At 47.9% G+C, this 25685-nt stretch overlaps 1 protein-coding gene across 1 annotated transcript; it reads left to right on the top strand.

Moving 5' to 3' along the window:
* LOC122548062 (leupaxin-like) lies at window positions 1-17499 on the top strand. The gene is made up of 9 exons (XM_043686628.2): window positions 1-156; window positions 6088-6239; window positions 7363-7439; window positions 10870-10969; window positions 11473-11655; window positions 12028-12201; window positions 13791-13872; window positions 16008-16156; window positions 17045-17499. Exons 1-9 carry the CDS (start codon window positions 144-146, stop codon window positions 17315-17317), a joined length of 1203 nt encoding a protein of 400 aa, XP_043542563.2. The 5' UTR covers window positions 1-143; the 3' UTR covers window positions 17318-17499.
* The last annotated feature ends 8186 nt before the right edge of the window (window positions 17500-25685 follow it).

The raw sequence follows: 25685 nt of genomic DNA, 5'->3' as shown, positions 1-25685 counted from the left end.
GAGTCTGCATTTCCTGAGAGGCGGAGAACAGCGAGAGAGAGAGAGAGAGAGAGGTGAGAGTCCAACTACCTCCGCCCAGAGAGACGACCCAAGGGTAACAGCAGTCAAGAGGGCAAGATTTTTGTCCTTCTGCCCTTGCCCCCATGGACGAACTGGGTAAGTCACCAATAACACCTGCCTGTGGAAAGAGAGAGAGTTACAGTAATGGGGAGAAAAAAAAAAGACTAGGAGGCAGTGAAAGGGAGTTTCCAAAGCTTGTGATTTGAACTCTTGTGAGGGGAGTCGGTGGAAACAGTACACTTTTCTGTGTCAGTGATTTGCTCAATACAGTCGCATCAAGTGTCCTATCCTCTCCCTGTGTCAAGGACACAGCGTCTCACACCGCCCCCTTGGCGAGTTCCCCTTCGAGCCCCTCACCACCCTAATTTGGAAATATATCACCGTCCCTGCAGTGTGGCTGGGTCAGAATCCTGGAATTCCCTCCCTCAGGGACATCGTGGGTCTACCTACCCACAGCACATGGGTCAAGAAGACAGCTCAACCATTCCTCCCCGGCCCCATACCTTCTGAAAGGGGGGGGGGGGGGCAACTAGGGACGGAGCAATAAATGCGATGCTCAGCCAGGGACACCCACGTCCTGCGTGTGAATTTTTTTAAAAAAGGTCGTGAAACACGATCTTTCTACAAAAGTTGAAGCAACCGATCAGGGCTAGTTCCCAATTCTCGAAGTTATTCATCACGTACAAACTCCACCAATGCGCACGTTTGGAGATTGAAACGTCTCTTTTCACATTTCGGTTTTGAAATGGGCTTCTGGATTAATCATCCGTTGTCACTGCTCCTATTTAACAACAAAATTCTGTGAACGGAAACACACGAACAGTTGGAGTGCTAGTTCTGCTGGGCTGCGGTTTCCGAACTGGAGAATAGTACGTTCTCAGAGTCGGTTGTGTGTGCTCATCTGTTTTGCTTCTGATTTTGATCGCAGATACTTATGTGAGCGGCAAAGCAGACCGTGAGCGAAATCTAGTGAAATGCTTCGCGAAAAGAAAAAAAAAACCAAACAAAAAATGCTGGGGGCAAATTGCTGGACCCTTGAGCAAGTTGGGATCCGGTGTCAGACTCATTGAAAAGATATCGGTTGCAATGAACAATCCTGATGTTTCCTCTTGTAGCTGTTTGCAGGAGCTCAATGCTCAGTATGAACAACCGATTTCCTTTTGTGGTCCTCTCACTTCCTCTGACGGGGGGGGGGGGGGGGATTCGATATGAGTCAGCCATCCCTGCCAGGCTGGCAGCTGGTGTCAGCCCTCAGGAGTTAACACGTTCAATCCCGGCTTGTGAAGCCGTCAGGATTGAGCTCCACACCTCTCACCAGAGGGTCCAACCCTCCCAAGGAAGCAGACACCCAAACTCAATCCAATCTCCTGGAGCAGGGATAAGACGCGAGAGTGTTACATACCATAGAATCTGTGCAGTGTGGAAACAGGTCCTTTGGCCCAACACGTCCACAACAAGCCTCTGAAGAGTAGCCCACCCAGACCATTTACTCCTGACGAATGCACCCAGCCGACACATCCCTGGACACTATGGGAATTTCCCATGGTCAAACCACCCTAACCTACACATCCCTGAACACTATTTGGCAATTTAGTATGGCCAATCCACCCGAACATCCACACCCCTGAACACTATGGGGCAATTTAGCATGGCCAAACCACCCTAACCTACACATCCCTGAACACTATGGGGTAATTTAGCATGGCCAATCCATCCTAACCTACACATCCCTGAACACTATGGGGTAATTTAGCATGACCAATCCACCCTAACCTGCACATCCCTGAACACTATGGGGTAATTTAGCATGACCAATCCATCCTAACCTACACATCCCTGAACACTATGGGTAATTTAGCATGACCAATCCACGCTAACCTACACATCCCTGAACAGTATGGGGCAATTTAGCATGACCACTACACACCCCTGAACACTATGGGTAATTTAGCATGGCCAATCCACCCTAACCTGCACATCCCTGAACACTATGGGGTAATTTAGCATGGCCAATCCACCCTAACCTACACATCCCTGAACACTATGGGGTAATTTAGCATGACCAATCCACCCTAACCTACACAGGCCAGGTGTTAGATTTGGAAATAGATGAGCACTTTGGAGACAGCGATCACAATTCTGTCAAGTTTACTTTAGTGATGGAAAGGGATAGGTATACTGCAAGAGTTACAGCTGGGGGAAGGGAAATTACGATGCAATTAGGAAAGATTTAGGAAGCGTAGGATGGGGAAGGAAACTGCAGGGGATGAGCACATTAAAAATGTAGAGCTTATTCAAGGAAAAGCTCCTGTGTGTCCTCGATAAGTATGTACCTGTGAGGCAGGGAGTAAGGTATAGAACGCGTGAGCCGTGGTTTACTAAGGAAGTGGAATCCCTGGTCAAGAAGAAGAAGAAGGCTTATGTTAGGACAAAATTGAAAACTCAGTTAGGGCGCTTGATGGTTACAAGGAAGTCAGGAAAGACCTAAAAAGAGAGCTTAGAAGAGCCAGGAGGGGAAATGAGAAGTTGTTGGCGGATAGGATCAAGGTTAACCCTAAAACTTTCCATAGGTATGTCAGGAATAAAAGAATGATGAGAGTTAAATTAGGGCCAATCAAGGATAATAGTGGGAAGTTGTGTGTGGAGTCAGAGGAGATAGGGGAAGCACTAACTAAATATTTTTCGATAGTGTTCACTATAGAAAATGAAAATGTTGGTGAGGAAGATACAGAGATACTTGCATCTAGATTAGAAGAGATTGAGGTTCACAAGGAAGCGGTATTAGAAATACTGCAGGGTGTGAAAATAGACAAGTCCCCTGGGCCGGATGGGATCTATCCTAGGATCCTCTGGGAAGCAAGGGAAAAGATTGCCGAGTCTTTGGCATTGATCTTCAGGAATACTGCCTGAGGACTGGAGGATAGCAAATGTGGTTCCCTTGTTCAAAAAGGGTTTCCTCAGGATGCTCCAGTTTCCTCCCACAGTCAAAATATGTGCAGGTTGGGGTGAATTGGCCATGCTAAATTGTCCCATAGTGTTTAGTGATGCGTAGGTTAGGATGGATTGGCCAGGCTAAACTTTCCCATAGTATTCAGGGATGTGTAGGTTAGGGTGGATTGGCCATGGTATATGGTGGATATGGTTGGGTTGCTCATCAGAGGGTTAGTGGGCGCGATGGGCTGAACGGCCTTTGTCTGCACTGTCAGAATTGTCTAAAGGAGGATTGGGTGGAGGTGGAGTATTTGAATTTGCAGAAGGCTCTTGATAAGAGGATAGTCAGCAAAGCTAAAGCACGTGTGGAAGGGAGTTCATATGTCAGCAAGGATTAAGAGTCAGAGTGTCATACAGCAGGGAAACAGACCCGTCAGTCCCATTCATCCATGCCAACCCAGTTTCCCAAATTGAACTAGTCTCACTTACCTGTCTTTTGGCCATATCCCTTCCAACCTTTCTACCCATCCAGATGCTTTTTAATTGCTATAATTGTACCAGCCTCTACCACCTCCTCATTCCATACATGCACCACCCTCTGCGTGAAAAGGTTGCCCCTTAGGTCCCTTTTATATCTTTCCTCTCTTACCCTAAACCTATACCTTCTAGTTCTGGACTCCCCTAGTCTGAGGAAACGAACTTTGCAATTCACCTTATCCATGCCCCTCATGATTTTATAAACTTCTCAACCTCTTACCCTCTGGGAAAACAAAGTCCCAGCCTATCCAGCCGCTCCTTAGAACCTCTGGTCCTGGTAACATCATTGTAAATCTTTTCTGAGCCCTTTCCAGTTTCATAACATCCTTCCTCTAGCAGGGTGACACGAACTGTATGCGGTATTCCAGAAGTGGCCTCACTGATGTCCTGTACAGCTGTAAACATGACATCCCAACTTCAATACTCAATGTATTCCAAATGCCTTCTTCACCACCCTGACTACCTATGACACCACTTGCCAGGAACTATGTACCTGCACCCCTCTGCCTCTCTGTTCAACAACACTTTCCAGGGCCTTACAGTAGAAATCCTGCTCTGGTTTGTCATAGCAAAATGCAACAGCTTGCATGTATCTAAATTTAACTCCATCTGCCATTCCACAACCCGCTAGCTCAGATGATTAAGATCAATTTAGTGACATCCGCAAGGAAATTGCGAGTGGGACTAAATGGCTATTTTTCCAAGTGGTCGCCAATGACTAGCGGGGTACCACAAGAATGAGTGCTTGATCCCAGCTATTCACACTAAGGATGAATGACCTGAATGAGGGGATCAAAGCTGACATTTCCAGGGTTGCTGACTTGCACAAAGCTCGGTGGGATTGTGTGCTGTGAGGAGATTTGCAAATAGTCTTCAATATGATACAGTCAAGTTGAGCGAGTGGGCAAAAAAAAAACTGTGACAGCGCATGAAGCTATACACTTTGATGTGAAAAACAGAAAGACGCTGTCTTATTTAAATGGTGACATTATCGGGATGTGTGGATGTACAGAGGTCTTTGTACACCCGTTCATGGAAGGCAACAGGGAATTTTAACAAGTAGTTAGGAAGGCAAATGTTATTTTGAACTTCTGAACTCAAACCTGTGAGACAAATGTTTTGCCTTTACGAAAAAGGAAGATACTGCACGGATCATGGTGACAGAAGACGAAACTCTGTCACTGCAAGTGTTCAAAATTAATAAAGAGGAGGGTATTGGATTTAAAATTGACAAGGCGCTGAGAGTGGATGAGATGCGTGGCAGGACGTTGAAGGAATGGAGTGTAGAAATAGCCAAGGCACTGGTGGCGAAGCTTTGAGGAATGATTACTCGGGAGTGGCGTTTGCACTGTCTCCCCGTGTCTACGTGGTTTCTTCAGGGTGCTCTGGCTCCTCCCACAGGAAGGTGGCATGGTGGCTCACTGGTTAGCACTGCTGCCTCACCCCGGGCAACTGTGTGGAGTTTGCACATTTTCCCCGAATCTGCTTGGGTTTCCTCTGGGTGGTCTGGTTTCCTCCCACACTCTAACGATGTTCAGGTTAGGATGGATTGGCCATGCTAAATTACCCCATAGTGTCCAGGGATGTGGAGGTTAGGGTGGATTCACCATGCTAAATTACCCATAGTGTTCAGGGATGTGGAGGTTAGGGTGGATTCACCATGCTAAATTACCCATAGTGTTCAGGGATGTGTAGGTTAGGGTGGATTGGCCATGCTAAATTACCCCATAGTGTTCAGGGATGTGTAGGTTAGGGTGGATTGGCCATGCTAAATTACCCATAGTGTTCAGGGATGTGGAGGTTAGGGTGGATTGGCCATGCTAAATTACCCCATAGTGTCCAGGGATGTGCAGGTTAGGGTGGATTAGCCATGCTAAATTACCCCATAGTGTGCAGGGATGTGTAGGTTAGGGTGGATTAGCCATGCTAATTTACCCCATAGTGTGCAGGGATGTGTAGGTTAGCGTGGATTGACCATACTAATTACCCCATAGTGCATTAGTCAGGGATAAGTTTAGGGTAGGGGAATGGGTCTGGGTGGGTTACTCTTCGGAGGGTCAGTGTGGACTTGTTGGGCCGAAGGGCCTGTTTCCACACTGTAGGGAATCTAATGGATTTTAAGCTAATCAAAGTGAAAGGAAATGATGGACTGTGGAGAGGAACAAGGAAGAGGAGGCCATGGAAGCAGGGATAGATGAGGAAGTGCACTTTTAAACAAGAGTAGTCAGCGTCTGGGAAGCACTGCTTGGAAATGTTGGGGAGGCAGGTTCAATCGAGGCATTGAAGAGGGGAATTGGATGATTATTTAGAATTGGTTGCACAATGGGGTTAGAGTAGATGATTGGCCAGTACAGGAACCAGGGGAACGAACGGTCTCCTTCTGTGCTGTGCCCCCTTGGGTGAAGCTTAAAGGGTGGACAGTGCATTCATTCGGAAATGGAAACCCCAGGAAGGGGGTCAGTGAGATTTCTTCAGCTGACGTCCGGGTCATTGATCGGGCTGGAGAATGGGATCTCATGGCGAACTCAGATCATCGTCTGTTGGTCCATGTGCTTCTAGACTTATTGTTGGCCGAACTCGAGCAAACGTCAGTGAGCAGCCGGGAAGGAGACCCGACCCCGCAAGCTTCCTCGGATGTTAACCTCATCACAGCGTGCCCTACGAAGAGCAGTCCCCAGGCACCCGATGCATCCAACCCAGTGCTCTTACAAGTAAGAATTCTCGGAACAACGGTAGTCCGCGGCTGACCAATGGCGACGGTTGGTGCTACGGTGTTGTGACCCGAGGGTCATTCACCTATCTCTTGATGTGTTGAATGTATGCAGGGTTCAAGTCCCACGTTAGGACTTGCTGGCCCTGGAATATATCGCTTGATGGGTCAGTCTGCTTCATCCCTCCATAACCCCCCGCTGGCTTTTAAGGTAAATTGCATGCCCATGAAACTATTCTCCTTCATCTCCTGACAAGGATGATGAAGGCGCTGTGGCAATGTACCTATCTCTGGACTAGGAAGTTCCACCTGCTCCAGACGTTTGAAATAACACCGCTGAACAAGCTGACTAGAAAAATAGGTTGATTATAAAAAGAAATGATCAGGGCCCTCTTATGGCACAGTGATAATGTCCCTACCCCTGAATTAAAAAGCCCTAGGTTCATGTCCCACCTAGTCCAGAGGTGTGTGCAATCAAATCTCCGAATAGGTTGATTGGAAAAATAGGTTAAATTAAAAAAAAGGCGACGAGGGCCCTCCTTTGGCACAGTGGTAGTGCGTCTACCCTGGATCAAGAGACCTGGATTCTTGTCTCACTTGCTTCAGAGGTGTGTGCAATAATATCTCTGAACAGGTTGATTGGAAAAATAGGTTGAATAAAAAAAAAATACGAATTTGATGAGGGTGTCCCTCTTGTGGTGCAGTGGCAGGGTCCACACCACTAGAACGGGAGTCCCGGGTTCAAGGCCAGAGGCGTAACATCTCTGGACAGGTGAAGAAAAATTGTTTAATAAAAAAAGTTTTTTTAAAACATTTATGATGAATGGGGCACCGCAGCAAGTGTTCCTGTCTCTGAGCCGGGAGGTCATGCATTTGGACTGACATTTTTGAGTGGGCGTCAAAACAGGAAATGCAATGATCAAATATTCCCATGCCTTTCGATTTCAAAATCTGGACATTGCTCCTGCAATGGGTGGATGGAGGGGTGGTGAATCAGATTTCCACCCCTTGTAGTTGCAGAGATCTGTCTGGCAACGTGACAGGGATAGCCGCTGAGATAAATTACTGACCGTTGCATGCTTACCGCCTCTAATGTGGGCTCTGCACATCTCTCCCATTTTCAGGTAGTCTACCAGACCCGATTTAACGAAGCAGCAAAGGTCACGGGAGATGAAGTTAACAGAAGTACTCCAGTTGGCAGGTGAGTGTGGACCACTTGTGCTGCTTCCATTGAGGATAAAATGTTCCTGATTGAAGAGCGTGCATGTGTTGGTCAACCCACTGCCCCCTCCTTTGTAGGCAGTCACGATCACGAAGAGACATATGGGTGCTCCGAATGAGGAGATACAAATGCAGCCTTGAGCAATGCATAAAAGGTCAGTCACTCCTTAGCTCGACCTGCTGGAATTCCTTGACAGATTATTTTTAAGCAGAAGTTTAAGAGAAATTATCGGGGCAGGGGGGAGGTGGTTGTGGTGGTTGCTAGTCAGGGGTGTGAAGTTACAATCGGAGCAGCCATAATCCCACTGGAAGTTGTACAATCCTCTCTCTTAATGCTCAATTCAATTTGTACCATCGTTAATGAGGGCTATCCAATACACACAACACCACAAAGTTGCATCGTTATTTCACCTTTCCTTACAGATTCAATTAAAACCTAGTGTCATAAGATAAAGGCTCGTTTCTTTTCATTAAGGAACAGCAGAGCAAAGGAGTTTATAATGGTTCGTATTTTGGAATGAACATCGCTTCTTGTAAGTTGTTATGGACTAAACCCCCTCAAAAATATATGGAGAGGATAGCCTAGACTCTAACATTTTGTTAATCTCAAGGCAAGTTCTAGACATTGCGTTCTGGATGCAATTGGATTGGTCAAACTACCAGGCTTGAAGCGCAACACACTTTATTCATCCGCTGTAGTTGAAATAAGTCAATTGGAAAACTTAGCAGAATAAGAGATTATTCAACTACTGAACAGTAATTGTTCCAATACAGAACATTCCCATAAACACACCCTCGGCAAAGGCAAATTCAGTAAAATGGATTGTCTCACAGGCCATTCTCCAGTCCAGGAGGGAAAAATATCAAGAGAAATCTGTGTGTGTGTGAGAGAGAGAGAGAGGGAGAGGGAGAGAGAGAGAGAGAGGGAGAAAAAGAGAGGGAGAGACAGAGAAAGAAAGAGAGAGAGAGAGGGTGAGAGAGAAAGAGAGATGGGGAGAAAGAGAAAGGGGGGAGAAAGAGAGAGAGGGTGAGAAAGAGAGAGAGAGAGAGAAGGAGAAAAAGAGAGGGAGAGACAGAGAAAGAAAGAGAGAGAGAGGGTGAGAGAGAAAGAGAGATGGGGAGAAAGAGAAAGGGGGGGAGAAAGAGAGAGAGGGTGAGAAAGAGACAGAGAGAGAGAAGGAGAAAAAGAGAGGGAGAGACAGAGAAAGAAAGAGAGAGAGAGGGTGAGAGAGAAAGAGAGATGGGGAGAAAGAGAAAGGGGGGAGAAAGAGAGAGAGGGAGAGAAAGAGAGAGATAGAGGAGCAGGGAGAGTTGCACTGCAGCTTCCAAACCCATCAACTGCTACAAGCTCAAACTAAAACTCGTCTCTGGCAGACCTGGACCCCACCAGTTCAGGTTCTTATATTGTCCCAACTTTAAAAAAAAAACCTCAAAGCCCCACATACTGATTACTTTATTGGCTCTGACTAGACCAACTGACACCTCTGTCTCAACCTCTCTTCACTAAAGCAAACCAGGGGACAAAGTGCACCTCTTAAGGCCGTGGTATCGTCACAAAGTTAAGGGAGCCCATTTCTTCCCTTTAATAACATTTACTGATAAAAGTTTAAAGACTAATTAAATGCTACTGCACAGGAGACCAGTGAGTCCAGTTGAACCAGCTGCATTGATGACCTATGCAGCTAATGTCACATCCCTCGGTGTCACCTCGCAAATATCTCTGCTTTGCCATTCTGCAGTTCTTTTTGCGACGTTTGAGATTTAATCTTACATTAAATCAGGCTGAACATTTTCAACATCTAATTACTCATCGTGTCACAAGTCGCCCCGCTCCCCCCACTTCCCCTCCGCCCCTTTCTCGGTGATAAGGTACATCTATTAAGCTGGAGACACAGTCCCCTTGCCTTGTGTGGTTTTCATCTCTGTCTGTCTTGATTAAAATCTTCAAAATCCAATCAACAGACAGCGATATCTGCACCTTTACTCCTTTTGCAATGAATGCAGTGGCTTAGCAATGCTTCCCTTGCAGAATATCTCTGTAAACGGTGGTGATAGAGTCATACAGCACGGAAACAAGACATTTCTGCAAAGAGTCCATGCTGAACATCATCCTAAACTGATCTGACCCCGGCCGCCTCCCCCTCTCCCATATACCCAAACATTACCTACCTATTCTTGGCCTTACCTTTTAAACATTCTAATGGTGCCCACGTTCACCACTCCCTCAGGAAGCGAACCGCCCCCTTCGTAAAATGTTTTCCCCTCCTGTCTTTTTTAAACCTCTTTCCTCTCACCTTAAAAATGTGCCCCCGCCCCCAGTCTCTAAAACCTCCACCCTCGTGAAAAGACCGCTGCCATTAACATCCACCTACACTCAGTATTTCGTAAACTTCTATCAGGTTGCCCCCTCCCCCCCCCCCTCCTCCAACGCCCCGGTGAAAAAGGAAAGTCCCAAGATGTCCAGCCTCTCCTTCCAACTCAAACCTTCCATAACCGACAAGATCTCTTCTGACCCCTCTCCCAGCTCGATAGCATCTTTCCTGTATCCAGATGAACGCCATCTATCGACATTAGTTTCTGGAGGAGGGGTTTCCCTCGCTCATCCCTACTTCACAGCCTCAGTAAATCCAACCATTCTGGTCAGAAGATCTTTGATTGAGAGACCAGTCCCTTCCAGGATGAGGTGGCTCTGCAGTCTCCAACACCTTTCCACCCATTCCTTTGCCCCTCCCCCCCCCAGTGCAGATGGATTGGAATTGTCCCTTTGGTTTATCATTACTTGCTAGCAGATTCCGAACCCTGGGGCAAGGTTAGGTGGGCTAGCCCACAGCTTCGTGGGTAACAAGGATGAGTAAATCATTTCAGAAGCTCGACCACCTACCTCCAAACCTCCCCACCGCCCCCAACTCTGACCCCTTCCCCATCCCTGCTGTCATACAGTCACAGAGACTGAAACAGTTCTTCTGGCAACTCATTCCATACACGCACTGCCCTCTATGTGAAAAAGTTGCCCCTTGGGTCCCTTTTATACCTTTGACCTCTCACCTTAATCCTATGCCCCCTGATTCTGGACTCCCCCCACCCTGGGGAAAGCATCCTTGGCCATTTCACTCTATCTACGCCCCTCATGATTGCATGATACAGGGCAGGGGTGGCAAGGGTAAAATGGCGCCCCCTTAAGGCCACTTTGGGTACCCCTTCACCTCACCAACGCCAAGGTGGACAGGTCATCCCCCTCAAGTTGGCAATAGCTGTTCATCACAATGATGTCAATGAGGAGGATGACCGTGTTGACGGTACAGCGATGGGATTGTACCAGTCCAAGTTTTATCACTGTCTCTTCAATTCTGCTCGACGGACCTTCGCCAAACCTGCAGCGTTTACTCATCGCATTTCCATTTCTCTTGCAGCAAGGTAGCGGAGGGTCCTCAGGTTACCACGGAAACCCAGCTCCTGAGTCCAAAGTCAGCGGCCCAACAGCTTGATGACATCATGGCTAACCTCAATTGTGTAAGGTGTCGTGATAAGCTAATGAACCATATCAGGGCGTCACTCAGGTTTGGAAAGGCAAAGTGGCAAGTATTGTCTGTGCCAAAGGTGTGCCAGGCAGTGACCAAGACAGAATCGAACCGTGGCCCCTTGACATTCAATGGCATCACCATCACTGAATCTCCCCATCCAGCCACTTATCAACATCCTGGGAGTTCCCATTGACCAGAAACTGAAATTGACCAGCCATAGAAATGCTGTGCTGTTAACAGACCATTGGCGGCAATGAACGTGTAACTCACGGGGTTGCTGCGTCTGCCTTTTCGTTAACTTCGGCAAACTTTGCCGGTCCCTCAGGCCCACACTCCTCCTTGACCTGACGGTTCTGGAGGATATTCTGGGGGCGCCCTTCGCCCCGGTCTCTATGTGCTCCTGTCCCAGATCCTCAGCAGGGCGGTGAAGGGGGGTGGGTGGGGTCAGATTCCCGGCCGGAATGCTGAACTCCGACTTGTCTATTCCCTCAGAGCCTTGATCTGAGCGGGCTGGAAGAGAGACCGCCCGTTCCCGCCAAGGAAGCCGCTCATCCGAAAGCAGAGACGAACCTGGACCACATATTGGGCGCTTTGGAATCTGACCTCCACCAGCTGGGGGTCAGCACCGACGCCAAGGGGCTCTGTGGCTCCTGCAAGAAGCCAATCATCGGCACGGTGAGTCCCGCTCTTCCGCTGGCATCCGGGGACAACTGGGCCAGAGAGGCTTTCCCAGTCTCCCATCTGGAACGCTGCTGAAGTCTGGATAAACGACATCCAACGCTTGGCCCTCATCAGTACATTTAGGGTTGCAATGGGTTCTTGATGGGTCTGGCGGGGGTGAATCAGGGGTTAAGGTTAGGAAAGTGGATGTGAGGAACATCAGGATCAGCCGGGATCCTATGGAATGACCAAGCAGGCTTGAGGATTTGAAGAGCTTCCTCCTCTTCCTTTGCCTCATGGTCTCGCGGTCACGTAGTGAGCCAGCAATTGCCTGGAGGCACCGTTAACTGATGCAATGAACTTTATGTTTGTTTCGGACTTTCCCAGATTGTCACAGCATTGGGTATGAACTGGCACCCGGAGCATTTTGTTTGCGCACACTGCAACGATGAGATCGGGCTGAGGGGATTTTACGAGCGCGATTGCCAGGCGTACTGCGAGAAAGATTATCACGCCTTGTTCTGCCCTCGTTGCGCATACTGTGGTGGACCCATTCTCGACGTAAGTCCACTTTGAGCCCCACTGCGGGACATGGTTAATGCTTCCAGTCTGGTCTGGCTCTCCTTTAGAGCTCCGGGTTCACAGCGCGTTCTCGGGAGTTTCGGGACCCTACAGCATTGGCTGCCACTGTTTCAACCCTAATTCCTGATGATGGGCTTTTGGCTGAAACATTGATTCTCTTGCTCCTTGGATGCTGCCTGACCTGCTAAGCTTTTCCGAAACCACCCTCTCGACTCTGATCTCCAGTCCTCACTTTCTCACATGACCTATTGTTACACAGAACAAAGAATCCCGACAGTGTGGAAACAGGGCCTTCAGCCCAACAAGTCCACACCGACCCTCAGAACATATCCCACCCAGACTCACTCCCCTACATTTACTCCTGACTAATGCACTTAGCCTACACATCCCTGAACACTATGGGCAATTTAGCATGGCCTATCCGCCCTAACCTGTACATCCATGAGCACTATGGGTAATTTAGCATGGCCAATCCACCCTAACCTGCACATCCCTGAACACTATGGGGTAATTTAGCATGGCCAATCCCCCCTAACCTACACATCCCTGAGCACTATGGGGTAATTTAGCACGGTCAATCCACCCTAACCTACAGATCCCTGAACACTATGGGTAATTTAGCACGGCCAATCCACCCTAACCTACACATCACTGAACACTATGGGTAATTTAGCACGGCCAATCCACCCTAACCTGCACATCCCTGAACACTATGGGGTAATTTAGCACGGCCAATCCACCCTAACCTGCACATCCCTGAACACTATGGGGTAATTTAGCACGGCCAATCCACCCTAACCTACACATCCCTGAACACTATGGGGTAATTTAGCATGGCCAATCCACCCTAACCTGCACATCCCTGAACACTATGGGGTAATTTAGCATGGCCAATCCACCCTAACCTACACATCCCTGAACACTATGGGGTAATTTAGCATGGCCTATCCACCCTAAACTATACATACCTGAACACTATGGAGCAATGTAACATGGCCAATCCACCCTAACCTAAGCATCTTTGGAGGAAACCAGAGGAAACCCACGCAGACTTGGAGAGAATATGCAAACTCCACAGACAGTCGCCCTGAGGGTGGAATCAAACCCGGGTCCCTTGTGCTGTGAGGCAACAGTGCCGACCACTGAGCCACCCTACTGCTCCTTAGCCACCAACAGTCCTCATTACCAGTTGTTCCCCCTCCCAGTCAGATCATTATCCACTCCTCTGTCGGTCAAACTGTTCTTCTCTTCCTTTGGCCTCTTCCCCCACCAATTGTTTATTCCTCCCCCCCTCACCCTACCTTCCGCATGTAAACCGACATTTTCCCTGGATACCATCAGTTCTGAGGAAAGGTCACTGGACCTGAAATGTCAACTGCGATTTCTCTCCAGCGATGCTGCCAGACCCGCTGAGCTTTTCCGCTGATTTCTGTTATTTTTTTTTCCCTGTAAGATTTGGCCTTGTTGATCCTCAGGCCATCTGTGGAGAAGCCTGAGAGGAATGTTTCTGCGTATTCTGTCGGGGTGAAACCTGTCTTCTTAATTTTGCTCCGCTTTCCACTTTACAGAAGGTGCTCACGGCGCTGGATAAAACCTGGCACCCGGACCATTTTTTCTGCACTCACTGCGGTGAGAAATTCGGAAGTGAGGGTAAGTGTTTCAGGAGTGGTCACTGATCACCCTGCTGAGAGTGGTGCGCTGAGATTTTGATTTGCCCCTGTTGTGGAGTAGGCCAGACCGCTCAAAACATTCTTAAGCAGGCAGCCGAGACTGTAACTTTGCAATTTGTTTCGGTAAGTGTACAGTGAAAATTACCTGGAGTAAGTTAGCGAGATTGACTACCAGATTATAAAACAGACCAAATAAAAAATTCTTCACGATCTTACACAAAGGACAGAATAAAGAATATAGAACTCAGTCCATCCAAACTAGACCTAATTATGCTCTTCCGCATATACACAACAGTCCCAATAAGCAAACCCTCTTGAAAAACAGATGCTTACAGGTTGAAGTTAGAAGAGCAGAAGTAGAGAGAGAGAGAGACAGAGAAAGAGACAGATACAGAGAGAGAGAAGGAATTTCCACACAGCTCAGTGTTGGACTCCCAACTAGTTCTGGACTGAACTAAACTGCTCAGCCAGAGTAGACCACTCCCCTTTCATTATACAGGTCACTACTAAAACATGACCATTTTAGTCTCAAGTCTCATCTGTTTACATATAAACAAAAAGGCCTCTCAATGCCCTTTAATCTCTGTACCAAACCAGCCTAATTGGCACCGGGAGCGGTTTATTACCTCTCTGAAAAATACCAAGGACACAGTATTGTTGAGAAATGGAACAGCTTTTAGAAAAATTGGACCAGTTTTGTGACACCCCCAAGAGATACTCCAGATGATAGTGATCCCTTGTTACTGTCATTAGCTTAACATATGAGGGATGTTTGAGGATGGAGTTCAAAAGGATGAGGGGGCATTCTAATTGAAACATACAAAATTCTGAATGGCCTGGACAGAGTGGAAGTTGGAAAGAAGTTTCCATTGGTCGGAGAGACTAGGACCTGAGGGCACAGCCTTAGAGTAAAGGGCAGGTGGAGATAAGGAGAAACGTCTTCAGCCAGAGAGTGGGGAATCCATGGAATTCACTGGCACAGAAGGCTGGGGAGGCCAGGTCATTCAGTCTACTTAAGACTGAGCTGAATAGGTTCTTGAGTATCAAGGGGATCCAGGGTTATGAGGAGAAAGTGGGAGAACGAGATTGAGAAATGTATCAGCCATGAATGAATAGCGGAGCAGACTCGATGGTCTGAATGGCCTAATTTCTGCTCTTATGGCCTTATGGTCTTAGTATCATTATTACCCTGCGTCATACGGCCATAAGAAATGGGTGGGATTTGAAACCAAACCTTCCAGCCCTGAGCCGCGGATGGTGCCTCAAAATCAGATGATAAGAACTGGATGCAAGAGTAGGCCATGTGGCCCATCGATTCTGCTGTCCCTTTCAATAAGATCATGGCTGAACGAAGCCTGGGTCCCTGTCTCTGTGAGAGAGCAGTACAAACCACTGAGTCCCCGAGCTAAAAAGGTCAAAAGTTATGGAGAGACAATTCAGCCAGTGGATGGCATTCTCAGTACGAAAGAAATCAGCCCAGGCCATTCTCTCCATCCTCTGTGCTTTCCCCTTTATGGGAACACTGAGGTAGAGTGTTGTCCCGGCAGATAAATTCTTGAAACTGAAAACGGACCCATCACCAAAGTAGGAGAAAGTGAGGACTGCAGATGCTGGAGTTCAGAGCTGAAAATGTGTTGCTGGAAAAGAGCAGCAGGTCAGGCAGCATCCAGGGAACAGGAGAAAGGGCTTATGCCCGAAACGTCGATTCTCCTGTTCCCTGGATGCTGCCTGACCTGCTGCGCTTTTCCAGCAACACATTTTCAGCCCATCACCAAGAAAGGCTGCTATGGCCCATAACCGATATTCAGGTCTGACACTGCTAATGGGCTTGAATGTTGGGGTGAGTTGCTTGCTGCACGGTGGTAGTTCCCTCCCTCTGAGCCAGGAGACCCAGGTTCTAAGACCCAACCTGCTTGGGAAATGTTGTCCTGCCATCTCCGAATGGATTGGTATAGAGAGCTGATGGAGCTGAAGGTCAGGCCCTGTGCCTGATGCGCTGGTGTCAGATCCCTCTGATCCTCTCTTGCTTTCTCCCGCCCTGTACCGGGTCAGAAGGTTGTGTGTTCACTGCCCCGTTCCCACGCGTCACATCCTTCTCTCGTTCTTCCCTTCCAGGTTACCATGAGAAAGGTGGGAAGCCATACTGCCGCAAGGACTATTTCAACATGTTCGCTCCCAAGTGTGGCAGCTGTGATCACCCGGTGTTGGACAATTATCTATCTGCACTCAACAGTGTCTGGCATCCAGAGTGCTTTGTGTGTAGGGTAAGTGTCAGGGGTCAGACAAAGCCTTGATGTGGGTGATATAGGGCCAAACAGCATGGAAACAGACCCTTCGCTCCATGCCAACCAGGTATCCCAACCCAATCTAGTCCCATCTGCCAGAACTTGGCCCATATCTCTCTAAACCCTTGCTATTCATATATCCATCCAGATGCCTTTTAAATGCTGTAATTGTACCAGCTTCCACGTCTTCCTCAGGCAGCTCATTCCATACACGCACCACCCCCGCGTGAAAAAGTTGCCCCTTAGGTCCCTTTTAAATCTTGTCCCCTCTCACAATGAATACTGTCTAGTTCCAGACTCCCCGACCCCAGGGAAAAAGTCTTGTTGATTTATCCAATCCATGCCCCTCGTGATTTTATAAACCTCTGTAAGGTCACCCCTCAGCCTCCGATGCTCCAGGGAAAACAGCCCCAGACTATCCCACCTCTCCCTGTAGCTCCATCTTTGATATAAAGATGATGTGCAGGTTAAGGTGGATTGGTTATGCTAAATTACCCACATTGTCCAAGGATATTTAGGTTAGGGTGGATTGGCTATGATAAGTTGCCCATAGTGTTCAGGGATGCCTAAGTTAAATGCATTAGTTAAGGGTAACTATAGAGTAATGGGAATTGGGCTTGGGTTTGGGTGGGTGAGTGTTGGTGTGGAATTGTTGGGCCAAAGGGCCTGTTTCCAGTCTGTAGGGAAAACATCAGGAGTGGGTGGAAGGGTGAAGGGGGGGGGGGGGGGGGGGGAAAGAGAGTGATCCGGTTTCCTTTCTGTCTCAGTGTGTGAGGTTGAAGGGGCCAGGCAGGCTCGGAGCTGCATCCTACTGTACGAGAGGGTAACTGCTCCCGTTCTCTTTTATCGCCCCCAACCCCACCCCAGGAGTGTTTCACCCCATTCGCTGGCGCCAGTTTCTTCGAACTGAATGGGATGCCTTACTGCGAGCTGCACTGGCACCAGCGCCAGGGGACACTGTGCAGCGGGTGCCAGAAACCCATCAGCGGGCGCTGCATATCGGCACTGGGCCGGAGGTTCCACCCAGAGCACTTTGTCTGTGCATTCTGCCTCAAGCAGCTCAGCCTGGGGAGCTTCAAGGAGCACAAGGACAAACCCTACTGCAACCCGTGTTTCCTCAAGTTGTTCGGCGCACTTTAGTCAGCACCTTCCCAGGACCCTCCGACTCCCCGTTCTCTCTGCTGCAGGAGCCTCACCCGACCAGCACCCCCAACAGGAAGGACATGGACGTCAATGCAAACATCAATTCCACAGCCTGCTCTCTGCTTATCATGATTCACTGGGCCGCTCACCTTATGCAATAAACGTGTTGCTTTCCATTCTCAATGTCTGCCTTATTGGAAATGCTGACTGTGAGGAGTACTGGGTGGGTGGGGAGGGCTGTGATGGGGGAACTGGTGACACAGAGACCAAGAAATAGTTTAAACCTCCACCCACCCTTCCCTGCCATAATGCACACACACGAGGGTGTGTGACAGAGTGTGTGTAAGTGTGACTTTGATGGAGGGAGAGTTTGTGGTTGAGTTTGTTTGAGTGATAGGTAGTGCTGGAGGGTGTGTGAGGACTATCTGTAAGATTGTGAGAATCTGTGAGGGGGTGAGTTTGTAAAGTTCTACAAGTGTGTGCCTGCTCAAGTGTGTGTGTGAGAGAAAATGGGTCAGGGCATGAGAGTCAGCATATAGATGTGAGAATGTATGTGTGTGAAAGCGAGAGACAGTGTATGTGAAAGCAATTCTGTGTCAGAGAGTGTGTGTGAGAGACAAGAGTGATTAGATTAGATTCCCTACAGTGTGGAAACAGGCCCTTTGGCTCAACAAGTCCACACCGACCATCCGAAAAGTAGCCCACCCAGACCCATGACTAATGCACCTAACACCATGGGCAACTTAACATGGCGAATTCACCTGACCTGCACATGTTTGGACCATGGGAGGAAACCCACGCAGACACAGGGAGAATATGCAGACACAGACGGTCACCCGAGGTTGGGATTGAACCTGTGACCCTGGTGCTTTGAAGCAGCAGTGTTAACCACTGAGCCACCGTGCCACCCTATGTTGAGAGGGAGTGTGTGTTGTGAGAGAGTGAGTCAGAGAAGGTCAAAGAAAGTGAGTGAGGAGTGGGAACACTTGAGGCATTTCCTCTCCTTTCCACCGTCTTGGGTTTCTTTTCTTACCTGGGGGTAAGCTGTTCCCATTGTCCTCTATTCTGTTTTGTCGGCTAGGATCTCTCCTTCTCCCAGTTTCAATTCCTCACAGGGTGAAATTCCCACTGGAAGCTAAATTTTGTCTCATGCACCAGCACACAGAATGTTGGAGATGTACAGCACGGAAACAGACCCTTCGCTCCAACTCGTTCGTACATTTAAATAACACTTTGTTCTTTTGTCCTCCATTTCAAAGTGAACAAATTCAGATTGTCCCGCACTGTTTAATTTGTCAGTGTTTTGTATGGTTACTTTTTAGATTAGATTAGATTACATTACAGTGTGGAAACAGGCCCTTCGGCCCAACAAGTCCACACCGACCTGCCGAAGCGAAACCCACCCATACCCCTACATTTACCCCTTACCGAACACTACGGGCAATTTAGCATGGCCGATTCACCTGACCCTGCACATCTTTGGACTGTGGGAGGAAACCGGAGCACCCGGAGGAAACCCACGCAGACACGGGGAGAACGTGCAAACTCCACACAGTCAGTCGCCTGAGGCGGGAATTGAACCCTGATCTCAGGCGCTGTGAGGCAGCAGTGCTAACCACTGTGCCACCGTGCCGCCCACCATGGCCTGTCAATCTCTGTGTGTAAGCTGTCAGTATCCCTGTCACCAGTTGCCTTTTCCCCCTGTTGTGTCTGATGAAAGGCTCCTTTCTCAGGCTGGAGTCCCCTGAACCAGGGCTACTGCTTCACAAGAGGATAGAATGTGATACATTGGCACCCTCTTTTGGCCTCCCCATGTCACTGCGCAGATGGATTTCTTCCAGCATTAGCTCCTGTCTACTGTTCATTGTATTATTTCTGAATTGTTCACACTCCAAATAAACCCCAAAAAACAATGAATGTGGAAATTGAGATGTATAGGTCTCATCCAAATCATTGATATCGATAACAAACAGCAATGGGCCCAGCACTGACCCCTGAGACATTCCATTATTCACAGGTCTCCAGTCCAATAAGCATCCTTCCACTATTACTCTCTGCTTCCTACTATCAAGCCAATGGTATCCAATTTGCCAGCTCCCCCGAATTCCATGTGACCTAACCTTCCAGAGCAGCTTACCACGTGGAACCTTATCAAAGGGCTTACTGAAATCCATATAGACTACGTCTAGCATCCAGCTGTTGTCAACCTTTCTGAGTGAAAAGTGAAATCTCCTCAAGGCTCCTCTTAGTCTCTCACTGCAAGGTGGATGAGGCCAGTCATGGGGAGACCAAAAGCAGGCCGGATGTGCTCTGGTCTCCAGCTCCATTTCAGTAGACCGGGTGGGAGGGGCTTGCATCCTTCACCAGCTTCCCATGCTTTCCCTCTGGCTTGAGTTGGCCAAATAGCCTTCCTCCAGGCTCCCTATCAGGGTGTGGGCTGGCTATAATTGGCTGATACAGGGTTGGGTGACCCTCGATTGAAATTGGTTCGCTCAGTTGGCTGACAGTTGGTGTACACTGCAATAGCAGAGCTTCCTATGAAGGACTCTCCTTCTCAGCCTCTCCCCTCACCTGTGGGATGGTGACCTTCCAGTGAAACCACCACCAGTCATCTCTCTTTCTCTCTCATGAGGAGCTGCCCTTCCTTGTATCTCCAGCACTGTGGACAGGATGGGTCACTGTACTCACAGAGGGATACTCTCACGAAAGGTCAGGGTAGAGAAAGAGAAACAATTTCTACTGGTTGAAGAGTCTTTGAATCCCTACAGTGTGAAAACAGGCCCTTCAGCCCAACAGGTCCACATCGACCCTCCTGAACCTATTGGGTATTCCACCCAAACCTGTTCCCCATTAATCAACATTTACCCCTGACTAATGCAACTGACCTACATATTCCTGAACACTATGGGTAATTTAGGATGGTCAATCCACCCTAACCTACACATCCCTGAACACTATGGGACAATTTAGCATGGCCAATCCACCCTAACCTACACATCTTTGGAGTGTGGGAGGAAACGGGAGCACCCAGAGGAAACCCACGCAGATGAAGAACAGGCATCTATTGGGATTCTGTCTACTCTCATCGTCTGTAATATTTGCCTTCATTTTACTTCTCTTCAAGGGATCAGTGATACTGTTGTCTACCGTGAATTCAGCTGTCAGCAGTGACACCGCAAACACTGGAGCCCACCGTTGGGAATTGGGACACATTCAGCCAGTTCCCACGGCCACACTCAGTCTGATTGTCCCCTGTGCACTGATTGTCACCTCGCCTTACCTTGCTCCAGGGCAACTCATCAACCCCCAATGGACAGACCCCCCACACACCGAATCTTCATCAACACTTTCAGCTCCGCCCATCAGTCAGACTCCACCAGGGAAGAGCCTGGGATAGAGCCCTTTGTGGTCAATGCCACCTTCCCGTTGATGAGGCACTGCCCGGTGTGCCTGGAGACAGTGATCAGTGAGACTGGAGAATTGGGGAGCCAGTCAGACTGGCTCAATCCGCTTCCATGTACCATCACCGTCATGTTGGATAGCTCGCTGGACACAGGGATGAGTGAGGATGTGGGCAAGGGGTGGGGGTAGTAAAGTGGCACCTATGGTGGGCAAGCAGGCACCAAACAATGTGGACAGGAAAGTCTCATGGGTCACCCACAGGGAATCAGTGTCCAAGGTAACGATTGGGACTGGGCGTGTCATGGGCACAACCCTCCACGTCCTGATCACTCGATCAGTGAGAGTGGCCAACGGTGAGACTGGGTTGTTGGAGAGCCCCGTGACTGAGGAAACCACATCCACCGCAGGGAGGGAGGGGGCATGGCCGCACCATAACTAGCGACACTCTGTCCTTCCTGAGGATTGAGTAGGAGCTGTGAGGTCACAGCTAACGAGATGGTCACCATAGCGATGGGTGAGGGGTGGCAGCAACAGCGGAGAGTGAGACTGGGTCCCAGAGGTGGGGGACGGGCAGGGGGCAGTCACACTACACACAGAGTGACCAGAGAGACAGTTCCCATGAGACTGAGCCCATCATGACCCGGGGAGGCCAACTCTGAACACCAGTCCCATTCGACGCACCTTCTCCTCATCTCCAACAAACCGGGGCAAGGTCTACGATTAACAACCTGTTAGTCTCCAGGCTGTTGGGCCAGTGCAGAGGGAGATTTACTCTGCATCTAACACCACACTGTCACTGTTGTTAGAAACAAAATTCAATAAAATTTAGACGAGACCACCAAAACTGGAAACAAGACAATTTATTACGAACTCGCAAGTAAGGGCTTCAATTGCATAAGCAAATTAGAACTTAGGTTAGTGTACAGTTTATACCCTTTGAGCTGATTGAGGTCATCTCTCCAGACTCCTAATTACTCAATCTCTCTTACTGTGCCAGACCACTGCTCAGCTGTACTCCACCCTTATTACTTCCCCCTTCCCCGGGTTGGCAACCTTCCTTTCTGTAAGTGCTGACACATACATTTATTTTGTCGACAGTACATCTAGATCTGGTTTAACAGTTTGTATCAATTCTGCTGGTACATTCCATCCTCGGACATTTCATTAACTTGTATCATTTTGTACAGCTCAAGCATTTCGGTTATCTCAGCTTTTTGCTGAAAGCATAATTTTACAAAAAGAACTTTTTGTTATAGTAATTACACACCAAAGTTAGTATTTAATTAACCACAATTATACACTGAAAAGTCCCTAAATACCTGCAGGGTTAATAGTTCTCTTGCTGTACTCCTTTTCTGTATGCTTTTTCTATATCTGCAAAAACAACACTTTACCCCATTTCTAACACTGTCCTGAGAGTGTTTGATGGGACAGTATAGAGAGATTTACTCTGTATCCAACCCCGTGCTGTCACTGTCCAGGCCCTTTCAGCCTGCTCCGCCATTCAATAAGATCATGGCTGATCTTTTTATGGCTTCAGCTCCACTTACCCGTCACTCACCTTAACCCTGAATTCCTTTACTGTTCAAAAAATGATCTATATTAGCTTTGAAAGCATTCAATGCGGAAGTCTCAACCACCTCACTGAACAGAGAATCCCACAGATTCACAACTCTCTGGGTGAAGAATTTCCTTCCTAATTCTGTCCTTAAACTGACTCGCCCTAATTTTGAGGCTATTCCCTAGTTTCAACCGCCAGTGGAAACATCCGCTCTACTTCTATCTTATCTTTTCTCTTCATAATTTTATCTGTTTCTAAAAGATGCCCCCTCATTCTTGTAAATTCCAATGAATATAATCCCAATCTACTCAGCCTCTCCCGAGAAACCAAGCCCCTCAACTCTGGAATCAACCTGGTGAACCTCCTCAGCACTCCCCTCTAGTGCCAATACATCCTTTCTTACGTAAGGAGACCAAAACTGCACATAGTATCTAACCCTGTGCTGTCCCTGTCCTGGGAGTGTTTGATGGGGGACAGTGTAGAGGGAGCTTTACTCTGTATCTAACCCCATGCTGTCCCTGTCCTGGGAGTGTTTGGTGGGGGAATAGGGGCGCGGGAGATTTACTCTATATCTAACCCCATTCTCAGAGATTCAGATGGAGAAAGTTTAGAGGAACATTCATGGAGCTGCCCTGAGTGTGTTTGATGGGGACAGGATCAGGGAGGTGGGTGATTTCACCCCACACAGTTTTGCCCATTCACCCAGTCTATCATTCTCCCTTTCTAATTGATGGTAGGGTCAGTGAATTTTATTTGTTACTGGGGATAAATGTTTCATATATTCAAACTGCGCAGATGTTGCCAGTCTCTCTTGCATTTCCCTATTTACAAAGTCAATGTCAGTGCTGTGCTGATATAAAATAGTGGCTGTGGACAAATCTAAGATGTCTGCCTGACTCATTTGGGTCAGGAATGCTTTCAGCAAGGGAGAAGGGGAATGTGTCAAAAGCCATTTCCTTTCATTGATCCTGGCAGAGATACGAAATGGGGACAGTTCTTTGAAGGAGATTAAAATGCAAATTCCAGAACCTGTTTACAGTGAATGCGGAGAGACAATGTGATATCCCAGCAAGGTCTGCCTTACTTTCCAAGATCCTAACATCTGAGAAACTCAAATATACAAAACCTGAAATAGCTCAGCCACTGAATTGTAGATTTGCAGCCTTGGATCAGAATCCTGTCTGGCTAGGCCTCATCCCAAATTCAGGGGTTTCTCAGCAGTTGAGTCCTGTTTGGCTCAGCTCATTTTTGAGTTGGTCCATGGTGTACTTTCTCCTCTGGTTTCTTCCCTCTCGTATTCCGTTGCTCTGTCTATAAATTGCCCAATTCCCTCAATTTGATTGCAATCTGTAGCTCACTCCTGGATATCTGTTATTCTACATATAATTGTCCCAAATCCTCTTAATAAAATTCCAATTTGTAACTGACTTCCATTTAGAAGGGTCTCTGTACATTAACCACCTCAACACCTCAAACCTTTGACTAGATTCAGGTCATCAACTCACTTCTGGGTATCTGTTATTCTGTATGTAAACCACCCAGAGACCCTCACTCAGATTCCAGTCTGTAACTCACTCCGATTCCAGTCTGTAACTCACTCCCTGTCATGTTAAGCTCATGTTCCTAACAAAACCTCCTGGCAAGAACAGTCAATGTATCATTTGTCCTCCTATCTGCTGGCAGTACCATCATGTTAATTTTCTGATGTTTATGTACAAGATCAGCCAAACCCCCTGGACAAAAATGTTTCAGAATTTCTCACCATTTTAAACACAAACATTGTGCTTTTAATATTCCCCCTGCAAATCACATTCCAGTATATGCTGTTCCACTTGCCAATATCTTAAATATAATTCACAAAACACTGACAGCAAAGTGGATGATATGACGGGATGTAGCAAACTCTGTTGCACTCAGTACCTTCATGTTGCAATGTAATAATATCCAGTCAGAAAGTCAGGGACAAAACCTCCCTGGGTCTGAGTGTGTGGACTGGGCAGAGAACGGGGATTTTAATCTGTCACTGAGTTAGTTTGGAAATCTGTGCTGCACATGGACATTTCTCCACATTATATGCCATCTGCCAATGACTTGCCCACTCAGTGAAGTTGTCCATACCGGGTCACAGCCTTTTTGGTCGTCCCCATAGCTTTCTCTCCCACCCAACGAGAGTCTTGTCAGTGACCCTGGAAACATCACACAGAAACATAGAAGATAGGAGGCGTAGGCCATTTTGCCCCTAGAGCATGCTCTGTCACTGAATATGATCAACCCTGATGATTGAGCTCAATTCCCTAATCCCATCATCCCCCTCAGGTCGCCGTGGTTCATTTAGATACAAGAACCAAACCGAGAGAGAGTGTGAGAGTGCGATAGTGAGAATGTGTGAGAGTGACAGACATGAAAGAACAATAGTGAGATGGTGTATGTCTTGGAGTCTGTCTGTGTGTGATAGAGGCAGTTTAAACTGAGTTTAACTCTGCGTCTCTGCTTGGGAATGCCTGTCCTTCAGATATTTGACTGCAGCGTCATAGAAAGCTCTCCCTGTGCTGTACCTGTCCCAGGAGTCATTAAAGCTCTCTCTACACTATCTGCATTACTCTGTACATCCCTCCATTAAACAAGACATCTCACAACTGCAGATGATACACAAATTGCCAGTGGAGTGAATAGGGATGAGCAGTAGACTTGAGGAGGATACAAGCAGACGCTGTTTACTGTTGTTGGGAAGGAGTCTGAGGATGAAAGTGGTCCACAGGATTGCTGATGTCATCTGAGTAAAACACTCAGAGAAACTCCCTTACTGTTGTTGACCAATTAATAAGAAGCACAGAATTCCTGTGAGTGCTGAGGGCTTTCTATTTGTCAGAAAGAGCAAAACGGTCACCCAAGTAAAAGATTGAAAATCATGTTAGAAATGACTGCATGTAGAGCATGGCAGGGAGACACAGACAGAGACACACTAAGACACAGAGAGAGAGAGAGAGAGAGAGAGAGAGAGAGAGAGAGAGAGAGAGAGAGAGAGAGAGAGAGAGAGAGAGAGAGAGAGAGAGAGACAGTGAGTTAGGGACAGAGAGAGTCAGAGACGGGGGGGGGGGAAAAGAGACACAGAGAGAGTCAGAGAGATACAGGGTTAGCGAGAGAGAGAGACAGTGAGGCAGAGAGAGAGAGAGACAGACAGAAACAGAAAGGGATACAGAGTATCCTGTTTTTGCTGATTAAACAGCCCCTCAGTTTGTACAGATCACCTCTCAGCCTCCTGCAGATGGAATACAGTGAGATGGGAAGTGATGGTGTTTGGATGTTAGACTGAGGGACAATGCAGACTAAATGGTCCAATGTTAATCTGGATGGCAGAAACTGAGAAGGATTCCGTTATGGATCAGGAATGCGATGTGCAAG

The sequence above is a fragment of the Chiloscyllium plagiosum genome, unplaced genomic scaffold, assembly GCF_037043375.1.
Source record: "Chiloscyllium plagiosum isolate Xiang-an unplaced genomic scaffold, Cpla_swu_hap1 HiC_scaffold_40, whole genome shotgun sequence".
Lineage (NCBI taxonomy): Eukaryota > Metazoa > Chordata > Chondrichthyes > Orectolobiformes > Hemiscylliidae > Chiloscyllium > Chiloscyllium plagiosum.
This window is presented reverse-complemented; position numbering and strand designations above follow the sequence as displayed.

What these genes read in the sequence shown, in the direction of transcription:
- LOC122548062 (XM_043686628.2), top strand. An exon ending in GTGGTGGACCCATTCTCGAC is followed by an intron (nt 12,202 to 13,790) that starts GTAAGTCCACTT and finishes TCCACTTTACAG; the next exon opens with AAGGTGCTCACGGCGCTGGA. An exon ending in CAGAGTGCTTTGTGTGTAGG is followed by an intron (nt 16,157 to 17,044) that starts GTAAGTGTCAGG and finishes ACCCCACCCCAG; the next exon opens with GAGTGTTTCACCCCATTCGC.